The sequence below is a fragment of the Equus asinus genome, chromosome 7, assembly GCF_041296235.1.
Source record: "Equus asinus isolate D_3611 breed Donkey chromosome 7, EquAss-T2T_v2, whole genome shotgun sequence".
Lineage (NCBI taxonomy): Eukaryota > Metazoa > Chordata > Mammalia > Perissodactyla > Equidae > Equus > Equus asinus.
The window spans coordinates 8,392,008-8,413,787 of NC_091796.1; the positions used below are offsets into that span (position 1 = coordinate 8,392,008).

The following is a 21,780-nucleotide window of genomic DNA, read 5'->3' on the forward strand; positions in this document are numbered from 1 at the left end:
CTCACTCCAGCCTTTATGTTGAAGGCTTTAGGATATTAGCAACATTGGCTGATTCCCAATCTGTTTCATGTCTCCCACGAGTGACACAATTTCACTTTTCCTTTTTTACTAAAATTTGCTGGGCCCTACCATCTAGTCTCTGCCCAGTTTATGACACATTCAGAAATTATCTAGTTAATCTCATGCTAATTAAAACCACTCTGCAGCTGGGTATTTTTTTTATTTTAAAGATTGGTACCTGAGCTAACAACTGTTGCAAATCTTTTTTCTTTCTGCTTTTTCTCCCCAAATCCCCCCAGTATACAGTTGTGTATTTTAGTTGTGGGTCCTTCTAGGTGTAGTACATGGGACACCGCCTCAACATGGCCTGATGAGTTGTGCCATGTCTGCGCGCAGCGACATGGTTTAGATCTAAACCAGCGAAACCCTGGGCCGCCGCAGCGGAGCACGTGAACTTAACCACTAGGCCACGGGCGGCCCCCGAAGCTGGCTATTAAACAGACTACAAGGCAGATCTTGTGAACGAAAGTTTTATTTACACACCGTATCTAGAAGCAGATACATAAATTCTTATACAATTAATTTCCAAAAATGTGCAAGAAATTACTGTAATTTGTTTACAAACCGAAACACATATTAAAATCAAAGGACTTTGGATAATTCATTCTGTGGTGTTCTCAGTACAAATGGTACACACCTGATTTGAAACATACAGAAAAAGTGTAAACTACAGCAATCTGGATTGCAAGTATTAATTTCATGGCACTCCAACGACTATAAAATGTCATTAACCGAACATGTATACTTAATACAAAATTCTGTAAGAATTTTTCATCATCTCTGGATGTAGAGTTTGGATCACTTTTCAGAAACAGCAACTACACATTCGCCACATTATATCTGATTAATAAAAAGGATGTTTATAAAAAACTTTCTTTACAGGATTAAAAAAGTATTAAAAGAAACCAGATTTGTGATTACTAGCGTACCAATACTTCATTTTAGAATTTTAAAGTTTGTATGGAACTGGCGATTGTTCCTTATTAGAGTTTTCAACAAAACTTGTCTATTGCTGGTAGTGTGATTTCATTTTCAAATTAAGACCTCACATCCAATGAAAAGCCATTAAGTTTTAAAATATTATTTTGAATCATTCATAAAGCAATTATCTCTCATATACAATGTGAAATGTACAATGATTAAAACTGGCATTTCTGAAAGCATTGTTAAGATATTTAGACCTGTAGCACTAGCAGAGACATTATATATAACCTATTTAAGATTTTAGTAACTTTTATCCTGTTTCAATAATACTGGCTCAGAAATTATAATGTATACTTTGTTTTATTTCCTAAACGCCAACGATTTAGCCTTTGGCACATGATTTTCTTCAACAGCAAGATGGCTGCCCTGTGTAGCTGGTTTCCTTAAAAACTATTTTTAGTTCTATGATCATTTCCTGTGATATAATATTTTTGACCTTCGAAATTTTCAGATTATTGCACCAAGCAGAAAGAGAACAGTTTTCCTTTGAAAGAGAAAGAGTGACACATTTTTCAAGTACTTTCTATGCTTTATTATTTATAAAAATGCATAATAGTGTCCTAGTAAGCCTGAAAATAGCTTCTGGCTTCCATCATGTTTTGTGATGAAATATTTGATAAAATCAACTCTGATTCATTTATTATGGCAAAAGGATACAGTTTTCCTGTTTTCTTTTTCTTGCCTTGAGCTCAGATTTTTAGAAGCACATATTTAAAACTCACTTACAGATTATGTCCATGTCATCTAAGCCACTATTCAATAGAATTCAGAAATTTACCCAAATTGTACCTAGACCAAACTACAGGATGAAGATTTTCTCTCTTTTCCCCTTTCCATTTTCACCCAGACTGTTGTAGTCTCCTATAAGGCCAATCTTCCACATTACGTTGTGTTGCCTATGCCAAATGGAGCTCTCTACAAAAAAGCAGGAAATACTAGAATACTGCTCACTTTGTTTGTAAATAATTTCTTGGCAAATACTTTTACTTTTACCATATGCTATCAGACCTTAGCAATTTCAAATTGAATTAGAATAGGGCATTTTACTTTTAAAGTATTTTATATTACGAATATACAAAAGCACATAAAATTGGCTGAATTAGAACAGTATCAAGACTTGCCCCTCCATAAAAACAGAAAATACAATTTTAAAAACACTTAGATGAAAATCAGAATAACCTTAACTTGAAACTAAATGGCTAGATCTTAAACACATGGTATCATGGGGAAAACGTGGGGAACAGGCTATAGCGACATGGTAAGACGGGATTCAGGGCAGTCCAAAGACCTCTGTGCACCATGACCTCACAAAGAGTACATGTAAATGCTTCTAGAAACACGGAGAAGCCACTTCAACATTTATTATTAATACACAGTGACTCTGTGACGACACCTGCCATCTAATATAGATGCACAGGGACTTTTAACTCACCCTAGATATATTTTAAATTGTTTAAAAATAAATAGTTTTGCAAAAAAATAGTTTAAATGTCTTGCATTACTTTGATAAGTTTACAACTCTGTAATAGTTCTTAATCCAAATAGCTTATAGTGAATACTTAAATTATATTATTACAGTATACTCCATATGCCATCTTAGTAGGTGAAAACATATCAGAAAATGAAAGAGGAGTCTTTGTGACAAGGTACAATCAACATTCCACCAAAATTAAGTACCTTTCCCCCTTTAAGTCAAAATACCATAACATGATATGGCATTGTGCCTTTTCTTGGTAATTCTCAGTTCTGACCCTAAAAAAAACAGAGAAAAACACGGGGACACTGATATGTCTGAATGTCAACTAATTTTGACCTAAGACCTTACTCTTGTTTTTAAATGGAGGTAAGAGATAGGAAAACTGAGCTGCAAAGGAAGAAATGTCTTAAATTACCTCTTTCATCTGTGATGGAAACATTTCCCTTTAAAGTTGTGTAGCTGGAAACATTTTCTGGTTGGGGTAATCCCAAAACTACACTAAAGAACAGTGCAGTGAGTAAACACTGCATTCAAAATAACTAAAAAGTTCTTAGCGAATCCCCCCCAAGGACTGACTCAAAAAGATACTAATGATGCCAATTTACTTAAGACTTAGCTAAATTAAAAAGAAACAAATAGAAAGCCTATTTTTAAATGGAAGTATATATGGTAGGCAATAAGACTTCCATATACATGATATGATTTTAATATTTTTCTTACACGATGCTCCACAATTTCCACAATTTTTCAACTAAAGTAATCGGGTTTTTCTGGGTTTTGGTTTTTGTTTTTCTAGTAGGGGGAAGGAAGGGTCGAATCTAGCACATCCTAACAGTGACTACATAAAGAATTATATAAATCCAACTTTAAAATCATGTTGTCTTTCTATTCAAATCAATTTAAAACTTAGATAAACTTCAATGTTGCAAGACAATCTAGTCCACTTACGAAAATCAGTTCTACAAGTTCACCCAAGAAAAAACACTGACTAAGCTAAAGAAATCACAGATAAAACATTTTACCAAAGAAAAGTACAGATAACACAAAAAAATTGCTATCACAGGAAACTATGATCATCTAGTATTTCTTTAATAATAGTTCTAGTTCCATAGGTCTTTACATGTTATGCCAATTTTTACCAGAGTTTAATGACGGAAAAGGCAACAATTTCTAAACTGATGGTATTCATTTCTTTATGATTTTTTAATGTAAGGCCATTTATTAAAATAGACAAACCACAAGATGAAAATGAAAGCAACAGAAAAATTCAACTTTACATAACCAAAAAAACAGCACAACTTTAAAAATAATTTAGAAATGAGTGTTGTAAAAGATACAATGCAGATTTGCATTCCATTACCCAAGATTATGTTGATTCATAATTCTAAATAAATCTTTCTAAAGTATGAGATTACAAATCATTTTCAGTGTATGCGTAAATTCTGTGTTTTATCATAAGGGTACGTTTACCCAACACTATCTTTGAAAATGGGCCATTTAAAGAGACATAACAATTTTCACTCTAAGTTTCATTCAACTTTACTTAGGGTTGAATACACATGAAATGTGCTTTTAATGCATAAAAATCACAGTGGATAGCAGCAAAGGACTTGGGGAGGGGGGGTTAAGGAGAATCTGATAATTCACATTGTGATTATTCTGCACATTGATGAAAGATAATGCACACTTCTAAAACCTCAAGACTTCTCTTTTTAAAAAACCAAAATAAACCCAAGACACCTTGCCAACACTTCCCCACCCCTAAACAAACTGATTACTCTTTTACACATAAAACTGAAATAGTATGGCAGCAAAAGAACTGATAGCAATTAAAGTTTGTAAACTGTTATTTCAATCTCTTTTTCTTATTCCCAAAGTGCAAGATGCAGGGTTCTCATCATCTTTCAGTAGTGCTTCTCCTGTAAATAATCCTTCATTTTGTTTGGCAAAGGCAGTTTCTGAATCAAGTCTATTCTGGTGTACTGACGTATGACAAACCGACACAGGTACTGCAGGGAGCGCACCTGCATGAACCGCGACACGGGATGGGTCAGCCTGACGGGGTACGTCGCAGAGCCAGGCAACCGAGACCTTGAATAACAAAAAGCTCCATTTTCAGAGTCCCTGATTGAATGCTCAATTAGATCAACTATAGACGTATGTCCTTCCACATCTGGTTGTTCATAAAAGCTAAACCTACCGTTTGAGTGTTCAATTCTAGTGTGAAGTGTTTTGCCATGGGAGCGAAAGCTCAAGCTTAAAAGATAACGGTCATCAGAACTATCCCGAACAAGAAAAGAACCATCTGGCACATTCGCTAGCTTCCCTTCTGCCTCCCAGCGTGTGATTGGTCCCCAGTACCATCCTTGCTTTGCAAGTTTTTTCAGCTCCTCAGTAAGGCTTGTCACAACCATGGGACCACTACTCTGCACTGAGTCATAAACTCTTGCAACCCCAGGGGCAGAGTTAGGATCAAAATTCAAATGACAGCGCATACTTTCAGCCACGTGGGCATCCGCGCCAGTGAGCCCACTGAAGTTCCTTTGGATTTGATTAGTCTGCATTGGAGGTAGCAATGGTGAGAGTGGAGGGACGTCATCATGACTTGCTCTTGGGCTCTGCAACATGACTCCCGTGGTGCCAATCAACAAGCCATTCACCGACTGATCCACAAAGATCTCCTGGGCCACGACTAGGTCCTGGTCCACCTGATTCTCGTCTTCAGAGAAGGAGTTCCCTCCCACTTGAGGAGGGACTGCAGAGACTTCCATGGGAGAAGAACTGTCCAGACAATAGCTACGTGATCCTTCCAAAGGGTACATCCCCTCATCTAAAGGCACAGTATACTGAATGTAGTCCTGAGGCATAAGTCCAATAACTACAGGCACATGTTCATCAAGGTGAAGATGCAAGTCTCCATTCTGAGATTCCGAACTCTTCAGGGAGCTACTTTGTTCTTGGCACACAGTTTCAGACTGAAGGTCGTGAAAATCCTTCCGAACACCATTCAGTGCTGGGCTTGGACTGGACGAGTGAACCAAGGCTTTGACTCTCACCTCCATTTTGATACACGTCTCCTCAGAGTTGGTAGGTCGAAGAGGCCACGGCGTGGGGCTGTAGTGATGGTTGCGGAGGGAAGTGGACCTCATCGGCCTTTGAGCTCTCACATCTTTAAAGACGATGGGTGCTGAGGAGGAGGAGAAGGTGTCCTCGTCGGCAGAGCTCCCAGAGGCCGTGCTGCCCTTGCCTTTCTGCTTCTGTTTGGCAGAGAGCCGTCTTTTTAACGTACCCATGAGGCTTTCACTTTTGGATCTATTTTTGCCACCTTTTTCATCTTCACTGTTGATATCACAGCTTGCCATATCTTTACCATAGCAGCTACCAAATAAGGAATCATCTTTTCCAAAATCACTTGCTAGTGATGGTTGTTGTACTACCATGAAATCCGTTTCTTCTTTACTTTTATTCAAGTTGAAAGACTTCCGGAAGGTTTTAAGACTAATTTTCTTCATTATGACTAGTTACCTAATCCAAGGGGATCAATTTCTCTCTGAAATATTATTCTCAAACATCTGGAGAGGCTGCAATGCTGCATCTATGTATTTTTCCAGCTTCATTTACCCTTTGGAGCCATTTTCTAAAATAAAAAATAAATTAAAAAAAAGTCATATTAAAATGCATTTCCACAAAAGTTTTATCTTACTCAGTTTTAACCCTTTAGCTTCTGAACAAGGACACCTGAGTATCTTCATAGGAAGGTAAGCTCCATTAGGACAGGATTTTTTCCGTCTCACCCAGCAGAGTCGTAGATCACTGCCTGCTACATAACCAGCATTTGAGAAATCTTTGGTAATGCTCCAAGAACAAACTCTAACCTCCCTCTTTTCTTTCTCCACTTTGCTTTGGTTTTCTCCTTAATGATGGGTCAGCGCTCCTGTCTTTCCTGCCTCCTCCAGCAGACCCACACTCCTCTTCAGCACCAATGCACACCGCTCCCTGACTCTGCCCAGCACGAGTCTGTGTCCCCCAGACAGCGAACACTCAATAAAGAGGCACCACATCAAACTCGAGGAATAACGAACCTGGGTGATTCCTCAACAACTTATACATGTTTTTAAATATTTAAACATCTGTAAAATAAATAAAAAGAATTGCATAATCTGTGATAAATTATCTGTAAAAAGTCTAAAAATGTCCCTCTATACCCAAGAGCTCCTTGAGCCCATCCACCTCCCCATTCCCAGTGCCCAGCACAGACGAAAGAGAAGCTGAATGCTCGCATCTTGAAACACTCCCACCTCTAGGGCACACCCGTACAAACTAGATATGTCTAGTGTAGGTCTATGTGGAAGAAGATTATGAAGCATACTTCCAGAATTATTATTTCTTCCTCTTTTTTCTGTAATTTCCCATGGCAAATTTTTACTTCTGTATCCAAAAATATACTTTCTAAACTTCTTTGTATACTGTTTCATCACTGAAATGATAGGATTTCAATTCTGCAAAGACTTTCTGAACATCATTTCATACAAAAGAATTCTGACACCCAAAGTCATATTAATTGATCACAGTAACAACTGCTTTGCAAAGACATTGTTTAACCTATGCATAATGTTTCATCTCCTCTATGGCCAAGTTCTGCAGTTTCTGCAACCATCAAAGTATAGTGCCATAACAAGATGATAAGCTTTGAGAAAAATGCTAATAAAACTGAGAGCAAGATTTGATCTCTCCACCCATAAGTTTAGCACCACTCAGTTTCCCGGCAACAGCCTAAGTAAGCATGATGACATTCATTAATTCACTGGGCATTTACTAAGCCCCTACTACATACCAGCACTGTGTGGTAATGTGCACATCATAACAACTGTAACACAAACCCATTAGTACTATAGCAATTAACACATGGTGGGAGTTGAGAGAGAGCTTCCAAATGTTTACTTTAGTTCTAGATAGGATTTGGTTACTGTGCAGATAGAATCTGCATGAAATCATTTTTAGTAAAAACTACTCAGATCAGACAACCTATTAGGGGATCAGCGATATCACCCCCATAAAGGAAGAAGCAATTTTAAAAGTCTTACTGTCACATACTATGTTTTTGAGCAAGTTGTAAAAAATAAGTACAAATATTTGGGCACCAGTTACTTTTTTTTTGAGGAAGATTAGCCCTGAGCTAACACCTGCTGCCAATCCTCCTCTTTTTGCTGAGGAAGACTAGCCCTGAGCTAACATCCACGCCCATCTTCCTCTACTTTATATGTGGGCTTGCCAAGCAGTGCCATGTCCGCACCCAGGATTCGAACCAGCCAACCCCAGGCCACTGAAGCGGAACGTGCAAATTTAACCACTGAGCCGCCAGGCCAGCCCCAAGGCACCAGTTACTTTTAAACATTATATTAAGTTATATATTAGATGAACTCACTATCCAAGTAGCATTATCTTCTACCTAAGTTTAAAGATGTAATATTTAAGTTATTAACATTTTTGTTTTGTTTTGTATGGCCATCCACAAACATGAAATAGAGAATATAGTGACAATATACTTTAGCTGGCAAGTCACTCCTTTTGAGTAGACAGGATCCCAATATCTAATCTCTTGACAAGAATAAGAATCCACGCACTCTGTTTGTGATGGGTACATTTGTAAATGTAAAACCATCACACAATGGAATTTAGATATTTTGTTGATATATGATTAAGATGAATTTCTACCTTCCATTAGAAAGCAGCTGTTATGAAATATAAGTAAAGTAAAACAATCTATGTATATGGGAATAACAATATGTATAAAATCATGTTGAAATTTTTAAAAGTCAACAAGAAAAAGAATCAACAGAAACAGGAGACAATATCCTGTATCATAGTAATAAATAAATAGTAAGTAAAAATGAGCAAAGTGCCTTTTTGGTAAAAATCTGTTAAAAAGTAAACGTGTTTGCATCATGTGAGCCCAATCTCTGGGCCTTGTGGATGAGCAAGTCCGAGCCCGGCCACTGTACCCTAGACCCCAACAAACTATGTAACTCCCATGTGGCTATTCCTGAAGCTGTCAAGCAATGACTTACCATAACTTACCACACTTAGCATTTACATATTCACTTCATATCAATTTGCCTTTCTACAGAAATATTTTAGGAAGGCGAAAAGAACTTCATGAAAATCTGCACATTCCATGTTCATACTCCTTCAGAATAGGATGAAGTTTTTTAAATGTTTGAAAGTCAGTTATAAATTCTGCTGCAGCTAAACGATATGCCAGACTAATATAAAATAATTTTAAAATATTACAAAAGTGCACCATGGAAATATTTGTAGAAATTTCTATAAATAAAGAAACAGTATCACACACAAAAGCAGACCCATGTGTGTATGGAAACCTGACATATGAAAGAAGGCAAACCAATGGGAAAAGGACAGTATTTAATTGATGGTACTAAGACAATTGGTTATAAATCTGGAAAAATAATAACATTGGATTCCACACCTCACAATGTCAATGAAAATAAATTATAAGTAGATTAAAGATCTAATTGTGAAAATCTAAGTTTAGTTAGAATAAAATATAAGACTTTGAGATAAGAATAAAATTTCTTAAACAGGGTACAAAAGATAAAGAATAAAACTTCAGTTCAAAAGACACCACAAAGGGACTGAGATCTCATCTGTCAAATTCTTTTGTGAACGTAAGAAAAGCAGGACAACCTAAGTATACCAAAAGGTCCTTAACTTCTCTTAATCAGAGAGAACTTTTACGTACAATCGTTCATAGTAGTAGAAAGCTCATTTATTCGTCTTAACAGGCTGAAAATGGCGACCCGAAGACTAACAAAACCTCCCTGCGTTAAGTGATAATTTTCTGGCTCACTAGCAATGAATCCAATTCTGTGCACAAAAAAAACTGGTGTCAATTTCACAGAGATTAAGAAAACTTAATTACCAAAATCCATAAGACAAAAAGATGTGAATTCAAGAGAAAACAAACATGTTTAGCCCCAATAACAGAGATATTGCAAAGAAAGTATTGTTTACAATAATAACAAAAAACCAAATTCTTAATAAACTAGATCAATGGATCAACATCCGGAAGGGCTTATATATGATCTGTCTGGAGTGTTACCCCAAGATCTCTCAAACCCAAGCACAGAAATCAACCTCAAGCTTGACCTGGAGGGTCAGGCCCAGCTAAGGTTCTAGGAATGGTGTAAATGTCAGGTCATTTTCTATCCTAATCACCAAGGCTTTCGTTTTTCTACCTCTGTGCCTGGCTTATGCTATTCCCTCCTCCTGAAAAATGTTCTCCTCCTCTTTCCTAATCTATCTTTCAGGGAATTCCTTAAAAAAATATACTTCTTTCTAAAATCTGCTCTGATCATCCAGCCAGAAGGGAGTTCTCTCTCCCTTCTCTGGACTCAGAAGACTCAATTTGTACTCCTTTAACAGTATGTCACACAGTGACTTAGAATTGCTTCTGTTCTATCCATATCTTAGCTCCCCAGATTGTAATACTTGAAGTTAGAGACCATGTCTTTATTCATTTTTATATTCCTAACCAGGAACTACCATTAGATATTTAATATATATTGCTTAAATTCTTTGATACCAAGTAAATATTCCTTGACTATCAAGTAAATAAATGGACAGGAAAATCCACACTGTGCGAAACTGGCTAAATCTCCTCATCAAAATGAAGCAATCTCTCTCCCATAAAATCAAAGTCATTATTACAAATGATCAAGGATTTGGCAATTCCACCTAAAAAGGCCACATGGGAAACACCTACCTGCCTATCAGTTAGCAAACTCTACCACACAGACTCTGTTTCCATACTTTCACATGGTATGTGTTCAGGCATGTAAAGGGTCCAAGGAAATTCTACCAAATAAATACTGGTAAAGAGAAGGAAGTAAATGTATTAAACAATCCTCCCCACCCCAAATACTTAGTACCATGTATTTGCATAAGTACATCTAAAAAGAAAAATTATCTTTGATTTTGAAAAGTTGACGATGGGTAAAAAGTACAACAGCCACTGAATTATCTACATACGGACAATGCTGTCACCAGGATCTGAAAAAAATACTAGGTTGTACTAAGTATGTGAATGTTACAGTGGGTGCTACAGACTGTCCTTTCTGCTCGTAAGTTATTTTTCATAAAGCCCTCTACTGCCCCTTTTCCCCTCCACTGGTAAGATACTCTACTAGATTCAAGAGGATTTAAGATGTTTGATGCAAAACTAAGAGATGAAATCTGTGAGCTCCAAGACAGGGCAAAGAAACAGTGGGAAACAGCTGGACAGACACTATCTGATACAGCATTCTTACGCAGTCAACTCGGAACATGACCAATGACTAAAAGCTATAAATCAGACTAGACTGTAAATAAACACACAGGATAAGGGAAGGTATGGTGATTCCTAATTCTGCTTCCTAGTTCCACTCTAACCCGCTGCATGCCAGGGTGTGGGTAAAATGCATGAGCAGGTCTTAGCGGCTCTTTGAACCCCCTGAACTCATAGACCAAATATTTTGTCTATGTTCTTTTCTCTGTCCATTACTATCATCAGATCCTCAAAGGAGTCTTGACCCACAAAAAAGTGTGTCTTCACAGAAAACTTCGTAAGTGGGAAGAATGCACCTTGACGGTAACAAAGCCCTGTGGCCCTTGGCATCCTGGTGCTCACTATTCCCTGGGAGAGGCCATCTGGGCAGGGCAGACACGACACAGGTAAACCAAGAAGGGCATGATAATTAGTAATTGGAACAGACACCATGAAGGAAAGGGAGGCGATCAGAGAATACTGGGGTTTCTACTTTAGATTCCATGAACACGTAAGACCCCTCTCCAAGCCCTCTCTGACAGGCCAGTATTTAGGCCAAGGCTGGAATAAAGAGAATAAGCCAGTCACACAAAGGAAGGCTGAAGTGAGAACAACTTTCTAGACTGAGGGAAAGGGTACGTGTAAAGGCCCTGAGATGGGAAACTGTAGAGGCAAACAGAGAAGCCCAATGTGCCTAAAGTCTAGGGAGTGAAGGCAGAGTGGGGCACCAGTTGGCCACATCAAGGTATTTGGGTGTGATTCTAAGTGCAACGAGAAGAATTAAAAGGTTTTGAATATCAACATGGTCTAGTTTATACATGCACATCCCAGTTTTGAGCCCACACATCATCCTATCTGACACACATACACAAACCTACTAGGAATGTAAACACAAACCTACCAGGAATGTAACTTCGATGACAAAAAAGAAAAAGAAAAAACCCAGGAGGTCTCAAATTGCCTTATCTAAAAAACAGATGGACCATAAAATCATCCTATTAGGTAAAGTTCGTAATGAAATGTAAGATGTTGAAACAATCACTTGGAACCATGTGTAGCTCCAGGAGGGGACTTTCAAGTCTCCCCAGTAGACCACGTGCCTAGTAAATTTCTGTGAACAATGGCTGGACTGAGCGAATCCTGTTCTGAGACTGAGAGAAAGCCTCTTCTCCTTCTCACACGCACTCTGGTCTTTCTCAAGTCCGATCCTCAAACGGCAGGAAGAGTAAAATGCGAAACAGCTTTCCACTTCACTCAGTCAAAGACATAAGTCTTTGCAGCGGTCTGTAAGGCCCTACATGATGTGACTCCTATCTTCACACTATTCTCCCCCTGCCCTCTCCACTGCCTCCTTGATGCTCTGAGGGTACTACAAACGTGCTGCCATTTAGGGCCTTGTGCTGGCTGCAAACATGACACATGAATCTCCCCATTTCCTTCTGGCCTCCGCTCAATGGTCGCCTTCGCAATGAGACCTCCCTTGACCACGCCATTTAAGCTGCAACCCAAACCCTCTCACTGTGTTGTATTATTTTTCCTAGCATACAATAGAACCTTCTTATTACGTTCTTTGCCTTTCCCCCCCTCTTTACGTTAAAGAACATAACTTAACGAAGGCAGAGATTTTACCTCTGTCTTCTTCACTGTTGTCTCCCAAGAGTCTAGGACCACGCCAAGGCGTAGCAGGTGCTCCGTACCAAGAGTAAGTGGACGGTAGACATGCAAACCTACTCCGGCACAGTGATCGGACACCGACCCACTTTCGCCTCCCTCACTCCCCACCTCAAGCCATAATTTACCATTACTGAGGATAAAGTCACAAAACTCCTTAACATGGTTAATAAGGTCCTACAGGGGCTGGTCATTCTTCACTTGGTGATTTCTGGTCTAGTCACACTGAAAGCATTCGTATTCACCATATCCTTGCTCAAGAGAGAACTTTTTAATGTACTGCCCCTTTGATTGAAACGTTTTTTTCCCTCTCCTCTTTGACTAAGTGCTTCACACCTAAGCTCATCTGTCAGTTCCTCAGGGAACCGTACCCTGCTCTTCCTGACTGGGTGAAATCCCCCAATTACAGGATCTCAGAATACTGCATCCCTCTCCTGCCTGGAATTTTCATCTGGGATGGATACTTAAATCTGTCTGTATAATTATTTGATTAATGCCTATCACCCAAGCACACTAAAATCTCCATGAAAGCAGAGACTATGTCAATTTTTTCTCAACACTTTAGACGCAGCATCTAGCTCATACCTGGCCCAAATGCAGCACTCAATAAATATTTGTTCAATGAACACCAAGTGAAATGAATGAGAACACTGCTCCACAATGACGGCAACTTGATGCATATAATTGCCCGACAGCAGGATCAGTGACTGATTCTGAGGTGATATGCATTCACGCTTGAATTAACCTCGTTAAATTTAGGGTTCAAGTGGTTCTGCTCCCCACTATCACAACCATTTCATAGAAAACAAGAGACTGACAACCACAGTAAAACTACTTGGGCGTCATCTACCTGCTAATTAATCCTTTCTCAACTACCAATCCATATGCAACTCAATGCTAACATTAAATAAACAAAATTCAATCCTAGACATTAGAAACTATAAAAAGTTCTATTAGGCCATACGGTCTTTTATCTCTTCTCTTCATTTTCTAGGCAAAGATTACTCTGGAATTTTTAAGAGTATCAGTTTTTCTGTTTGCACTTCCAAAAATATATGCCATCTTTTTATAGGATTGCCATCTGTCTCATCATGCCTAAGTAAATGTTCTGCATTAGTTACTGCTTTTCTCATTGTAAAATCTTAAGTTGACACGTACACTTGAAAATGTGTATAAAGGTTCAAGGGAAAAGGTTTTAGACATGAATACTTTATCCATGTGGGCAGAAGACAACATCTTCAAATACTTTCACAATCTCTTTTTTTTTTTTTTGGTGAGAAAGATTGACCAGCAGCTAACATCTGTGCCAATCTTTGTCTATTTTTTGTGTGTGGGACACTGCCACAGCATGGCTTGATGAGCAGTGCGTAGGTCTGTGTCCAGGATCCAAATCCATGAACCCCGGGCCACCAAAGTGGAGTACACAAATTTAACCACTATACCACCTGGCTGGCCCCTTCACAACCTCTTTTTTAAGAAATGATTGGAGGTAGTCATGCCTGTCCTTGTAACAACTAAAAAAAATATAACAGACAACATCGGAAAACTACTTAACCTTCAATGAACAAAACAGTTTTATCATTGCCATTTTACAAGTGAGGAAACTAGGTCTCAGTCACATTAAACTTGCCCAACAAAGTTAAATAGTTTGCCACCAGGAAATAGCAGATCCAGAATTTGAACCTGGCTGCTGACACGGGAGCTTGTTCTTCCCCTATAATAAGCTGCCCGGCCAGTCGGTCTAGTGCTTACGTCTGTGGTTCCCAAACTTTCTGGTCTAAAGGCCTCTTCATCCTCTTAAAGTCTACTGAAAATCACAAAAAGCTCTGTCTATGTGGGTTATAGTATTGAAATTCACCCTATGAGACATTAAAACAGATTTAAAAATATTTATTAATTCATTGCAAAATGACAATATACTCAATATATGTTAACATAAATAACATTTTCATGAAAACCGAGTACACTTCCTCAACCAATAAAAATTCAGTTAGAAAAGTGGCACTGTTTGACATTACTGTAAATCTTTTCTGTCCGACTGAAGACAGCTGGGCACTCACGTCTGCATCTGCATTCGATCTGTTACAAGATGTTGTCTCAGTTAAAGTGTGAGAGGAAATCCAGCCTCCTGCAGACGTAAACACAGCTGGAAAAGGGGGAGATATTTTATTTGATAACTTTTTCACATAACTGGATTTTCTCCTTGTGATACTATACAAAAAATCAACAAGTGATAGTTTCTTAAAAGTCAGTTGCACTGTAAAATCTGAAACCATCTCAAGAATTTTTTACTCTACTGCATCATATTTCATTGGTCTAGCTTGCATTCTGAATGAATCTTTTATCCATGCAGGATTTTGTATCCTGTATTATTTATTTCATTATACAGTATCAAAAATTACATTTGTTAAGATCACTACTTATCTCATCAGAAAAGTCTATAAGCATTGGGAAGCAGCTAAGCTAACAGAGGCAGATAGAAGTTTTCCACAATTCTAATTTTTGCTTGAAAGCTTGAATTTATCATTGGCAACAATACTGTCAGTAAGTAATAGGCTTACTGTGGTCAATTATGAGAAAACATGTACTAAAAACCCACGTTGAAAAACCATAGTCTGTCAATTGTTCTTTTAGGTAAAAGTGGGGTTTTGTGAAAAAGCAGCTATCTTAGCCAGTGGCTCCAACCACGGCACATGCACTTCCTCGAGACAACTTCCTTTCTTCAGTTTGTGGTAGAAGGAGCTTTCTACACACTTCCACTTCACCATAAAAATTCGGAAAAGATTTGTAGTCAGGGTCAAGGTTTAATAAAATCAGCAGCTGGCCCTGTGGCCTAGTGGTCAAGTTCAGTGTGCTCTGCTTTGGCAGCCCAAATTCAGTTCCCGAACACAGACCTACACCACCCCTCGGTGCCCAAAATGAGGTGGTGATCCACATATAAAAAAATAGAGGAAGACTGGCACAGATGTTAGCTCAGGGCCAATCTTCCTCAAGCAAAAAGAGGAAGACTGGCAACAGATGTCAGCTCAGAGTAAATCTTCCACAGCAAAAAAAATAATAATAATAATAATTTTTACTGCTTCATCAATGACATTCTTAAATGTAACTGGAATTTCATTTTCCTACAAGTACTTGGAGGTAAATAACATGACTTCTATGAAAGTTTAATACTATTACAGTTGGTGCGACTGCCTTGTTTGTGGTAAGGCACCATCAATTTTATCCACCATTGCTTTTGCATCCTCCGTGAAAACAGCAAATAATGTTTTAGCATTATTATGAAAAGGGATTCACAGACCACACTCTGAGAAGTGTTAGCTTAAACCACCTGTGAAGACAGTTTAAAAGGACAAAGAGAAAAACTTTTAATATAAGCAAAACATCCATACAGAAGGCTAGGAAGATAAGGAGTTTCCCCTTGTAACTCTCTGCACTAGGGGTTGAACCGTCAGTTTCCAGGGACGCCTTGGTTCATGCTCTTACATTTCCATTTCAGTTCCTTGGATTCTGCTCTACTCTTCCTGAATCTGTCAGTATACTACTTGCCATTACCTTCATAAAAAAGGAAAAATAAAGAACAGATACTAAAGACTCTCCAGAAAGGGAGAAGTAGAAAGGAGGGAAAGGAATAGACCATATGATAAAAAACAAAATAAAGGCCATGGCCAATATAACATGAAATATGATGGAATTTAGGTTCCAATGTTTGTTAAGCCAATAAATATGAATGAGACAAACTCAACTATTAGAAGAAAAAGATTTTCAGATATAGTTTTTAAAAATCCAGTCATATGTTATATGAAACAACACACTAAAACCAATTGTCTCAGAAAGTTTCTGAACACCACAAAATCTCTATTAGCCTCCACTTTCCAACTACCCTCTTCTTCCTTCAGCATTCTGTGATTTTCTTATTCTATCAGTTGAATTATATTTAGCTGTACTCTACTTGAGATCAGGAACATATCACTCTTGGTCACTTGTTATATCCTCAGTCCTTAAAATAGTTCCTGAGCAAGGCTGATGTTCATACAAACTTCTCTGAATTTAAATTCACTGCATGATTTAAACATGTAAACAAATAAGGTTTTTTTTAGGAAGATCAGCCCTGAGCTAACATCTGCCACCAATCCTTCTCTCTATTTTTTTTTTTGCTGAGGCAGACTGGCCCTGAGCTTACATCCATGCCCATCTTCCTCTACTTTACATGTGGGACCTCTGCCACAGCATGGCTTGCCAAGTAGTGCCATGTCCACACCTGGGGATCCGAACTGGTGAACCCTCAGCCACTGAAGCAGAACGTGTGAACTTAACCACTGCACCACTGGGCCAGCCCCAGTAAGTATTTTTTAAAAGTTGTTTCCACAAAAACAGTTAATTGATTTGTAAACACTAAATAAATACAGATGGCTAAAAAAATTTCCTGTGAAATTAAGTATAAGCAAAATCACTCTAAAAAGACTAGGAAAACATCACTTCTAAAAAAATCTAGCCATTGTACAAAGATTGCCTTCAAATGTGACTGACTTCTAATTCTACTTAAAAGAAGTACCAAACTGGAAATCACAGGTGAAACATTATGTCAGGATACTGATTACATAATTCAGATTGATAGAGTTCAGTCAATGGATATCTAAAGAAAAGACATTTAGAAACTAATGAAAGAGTGCACATTTATTTGTTTTAATGTAAAATAAAATGTTTAAAAGCACATGAGGTCTGTACTTCGGAGCCATTTTTCAATTAACTGACAAATACCAATCCTAATTGTTTCAGAAAAAAATCCTCTAACAGAAAAAAAGTGATAAAACGTATATACTGACAATACGAGAAAGCTAGAGTAACAACAGTGATATAAGACAATGTTTACATTTAAGGAAAATTGGTCACACAAAATTAAAATGGGCACATCACACAAGGGATAATCCACAAAGCAGATAAAATTGCCAAAAAATTACACACAAAATGGAACAACATTAGAATGTCTCATTCGGGGTGGAGAAAGGGTGAAGGGGTAAAGTGAGATATTTGCAGGTGATGGATGGAAAGCAGACTTTTGGTGGTGAACACAATGCAGTCCATACCGAAGTCAAAATACAATGATGCATCCCTGAAATTTATACAATGTTATAAACCAACTTTACCTCAATAAAACAAATAACTAAAATAAAAAATAAAATGTCTCTTTCAGCCCAAGAAAATGAAATAAACAAAAATGAAGAATATAGCAATTTAAATTACTTTACCTATTAGATATGTGGGATTCTGTACTCTAAAAAGTGACGATACAGCTCCTTTTCAAGAATCTATGGAATAGGTACTCGATGTGACAATATATTAGGCCACAATGAAAATCTCAATAAATTTAAAAATCAGAAAAATCTCATTCAATGACCACAAGGCAACAACACTAAATAGAAAAAACAAAACAAATTTTTAAATAAGTAAAATCATCAAACGTCCTTAAATCACTCTTGAATCAAAGAGGAGATCTCAAAGAGACAAGAAGTGGCCTACTGTTTATAAACCAACATAACGACAATGCTACAGACCAAAACCTGTGCGACTACAGACCCTAAAGCTGCGCTCACGAAAAGCTTCAAAGCCTTAAACATTTACAAAACCCAATAGGAAGGAATTAAAAGAGACAAACTATGCACTCAATTCCAGAAGTCAGCAATTAGAACAAAAAAAGAAAAAGAAAAAGCAGAAAAAAACAAAGATAAAGACACAAATGAATTAGAAAATAAAAAGTAGTAGTAGTAAACATTGTAAGAGTTGATTCTTTGATTAAACAACAAAAAACTTAATTGTTAAACAACTAACTGTCATAACCAAGGAAAAAGGAAAATCCGTTTATAAAAATTTAGAAATGGAGAGAACAATAATTACATATCCATAAGAGACCAAAATACGTTAACAGCACTTTGAAAACTATAAAAATTAACCAGAAACTCAGATGAAATGGATAAGTTTATGGCAAAAAATTTATTACCAAGATTGCCATTACAAGAGGCAGGAATCCAAAAGAGGCTAAAAGCTGTCAGAGAACAAGCAAGTCATCAAAGAGCTAGCATGGCCTTCTCTTCCCTCAGGAAGAAAAAGCGACAAGTCCATAAACTTAAGTCCAACACTCACTAAACTAGTTTGGGGCAGAGGAAAAAAGAAAGCTCCCAATTCATTTTTAAAGCCAAAAGAACATTGGTAACACAACTGGACAATGATAACACGCTAAAAAAAAACAAAAAGCACCGACCTCACTTACAAACACTGAAATACACATCTTGAATATCAGCAAACACTGGGAGTGGTGGGGGAAATGATTGAACCAGATAAGATACATCTCGAGATCGCCAGCATGACTGTTAATTTGTAAATTTATTAATATAATTTGCCATAGAGCAAAGGAGCAAAATCATATGATCATAGCTATAAATCATAAAAAAGACCTGAAAAAAAAGTAACATCAATTCCTGACCCCCACCCCAAAAATCTCTTTGCAAAATAGAGACAGATGGACATTTAACATGATGTATATAACAAAACTAAGAGCCAAAAGAACAATGAAGAAATGCTGAAAGCCAGCAACAAGGATGCCAATTATCAGTACTATAAATTAGCATTATCTTCAACATATTAGCCAATTAATTAGACGAGTAAAAAAAAGTATAAATATTGAAAAAGAGGAGACAAACTGTCACTATTGACAGATGACATGATTGAATGAAAACCTGGGAATACAACAGATGTAGGTCAACAACTATCAGGAAAAAGAAGAACTCAGTCAAGTGACTGCTGGCAAAATCTATATGTAAAAATCACTAGTAAACCAAAGCAATCCCAAGAAAACAGAACAAAGCTGGAGGTATCACACTCTCTGATTTCAAAATATAGAAAGCTACAGTAATCAAAACAGCATAGTATTGGCACAAAAACAGACACACAGATCAGTGGAACAGAATTGACAGCCCAGGAATAAACCCACACATCTATGGACAGCTAATTTTTGACAAAGGAGCCAAGAATATACAATGGAGAAAGCAAAGTCTCTTCAATAAGTGGGGTTAGGAAAACCCGACAGCCACATGGAAAAAAGATTAAAGTAGATCATTATCTTATACTTTACACAAAAAATTAACTCAAACTGGATTAAAGACTTGAATGTAAGATCTGAAACCATAAAACTTCTAGAAGAAAACACAGGCAGTACACTCTTCAACGTCAGCCTTAGCAACATATTTTCAAATACCAAGTCTGACCAGAAAAGGGAAATAAAAACAAAAACAAACAAATGGTACTACATCAAACTAAAAAGCTTCTGCACAGCAAAGGAAGCCATCAACAAAACGAAAAGAAAACTGAACAATTGGGAGAAGATATTTGCAAATCTTACAACCGATAAGGGGTAATATCCAAAATATATAAAGAACTCATACAACTCAACAACAAGAAAACAAACCCAATTAAAAAATAGGCAGAGGATCTGAACATTTTTTTTTTTAATTTTTCCTTCTTCTCCTCAAAGCCCCCAGTACATAGTTGTATATTTTAGTTGTGGGTACTTTTAGTTGTGGCACATGGGATGCTGCCTCAGCGTGCCTTGATGAGCAATGCTATGTCGCTAGGTCCATGCCCAGAATCCAAACCAGTGAAATCCCTGGGCCTCCAAAGCACAGCACGTGAACTTAACCACCCAGCTACAGGGCCAGCCCCTGAACAGACATTTTTCCAAAGATATATATGTGGCCAACAGGCACATGAAAAGATGTTCATCACTAATTATTAGCGTAATGCAAATCAAAAGCACAACGAGTATCACCTCACGCCTGTCAGAACTGCTATTATTAAAAAGACAAGAAACAACAAGTGTTGGGGAGGACGTGGAGAAAAGAGAACCCTCAGACACTGCTGGTGGGAATGTAAATTGGTACAGCCACTATGGAAAACAGTACGGAGATCCCTCAAAAGATTAAGAATAGAACTACCACATGATGGAACTCTTTCACTTTGGGTGTTTATCCAAAGAACAGCAAAACACTAATTCGAGAAGATTACATTCATTGCAGCACTGTTCACAAGAGCCAAGACTTGAAAACAATCTAAGTGTCAATCAGCAGATGAATGGATAAAGAAGATGCAGTATATACATACAATGGAATACTACTCAGCCATAAAAAAGATGAAATCTTCCAACATCATACTCAACGGACAAAATCAGAACAGGAACAAGACAAGGGTGCCCACTTTCACCACTCTTATTCAACATAGTACTGGAGGTGTTGGCCAGAGCTATTCGGCAGGAAAAAGAAATAAAAAGAATCCAAACAGGCAACGAAGAAGTAAAACTCTCACTGTTTGTAGACGACATGATCTTATATATAGAAAACCCCAAAGAATCCATACAAAAACTATTAGAAACAATCAACAACTACAGCAAAGTTGCAGGGTATAAAATCAACATACATAAATCAGTAGCATTTCTATATGCTAACAACGAACTAACAGAAAAAGATCTCAAGAACTCAATCCCATTCATGATCGCAACAAAAAGAATAAAATACCTTGGGATAAATTTAACCAAGGAAGTGAAACATCTATACAACGAAAACTACAAGACCTTCTTGAAAGAAATCGATGACAACATAAAAAGATGGAAAGATATTCCATGCACATGGATTGGAAGAATAAGCATAGTTAAAATGTCCATATTACCTAAAGCAATCTACAGATTCAACACTATCCCAATCAGAATTCCATTGTCATTCTTTACAGAAATTGAACAAACAATCCTAAAATTCATATGGGGCAACAAAAGACCCCGAATTGCTAAAGCAATCCTGAGAAAGAAGAACAAAGCTGGAGGCATCACAATCCCTGACTTCAAAACATACTACAAAGCCACAGTAATCAAAACAGCATGGTACTGGTACAAAAACAGGTGCACAGGTCAATGGAATGGAATTGAAAGCCCAGAAATAAAACCACACATCCATGGACAGCTAATCTTTGACAAAGGAGCTGAGGGCCTACAATGGAGGAAAGAAAGTCTCTTCAACAAATGGTGCTGGGAAAACTGGACAGCCACATGTAAAAGAATGAAAATCAACCATTCTTTTTCACCATTTACTAAAATAAACTCAAAATCGATCAAAGACCTAAAGGTTAGGCCTGAAACAATAAATCTTCTAGAAGAGAATATAGGCAGTACACTCTTTGACATCAGCTTCAAAAGAATCTTTTCGGACACCATAACCCTTCACACGAG

General features: G+C 37.5%; 1 protein-coding gene across 7 annotated transcripts in view; it reads right to left on the minus strand.

Annotated features, from left to right (window-relative positions):
* Nucleotides 1–514: 514 nt before the first annotated feature.
* The window catches only part of SOCS6 (suppressor of cytokine signaling 6), a 40,537-nt gene continuing 19,271 nt past the window's right edge, over nt 515–21,780 (minus strand). For 5 of the 7 annotated variants that reach the window (XM_044774862.2, XM_044774866.2, XM_044774861.2 and 2 more), the window contains one exon: nt 515–6,158. In XM_044774862.2, the coding sequence (XP_044630797.2) occupies nt 4,426–6,033 (1,608 nt within the window). In that variant the 5' untranslated portion in view covers nt 6,034–6,158 and the 3' untranslated portion in view covers nt 515–4,425. Of the gene's footprint in view, nt 6,159–14,575; nt 14,662–21,780 lie in introns of all 7 variants that reach the window. The other 2 variants (XM_070512871.1, XM_044774863.2) reach the window with 1 other exon arrangement.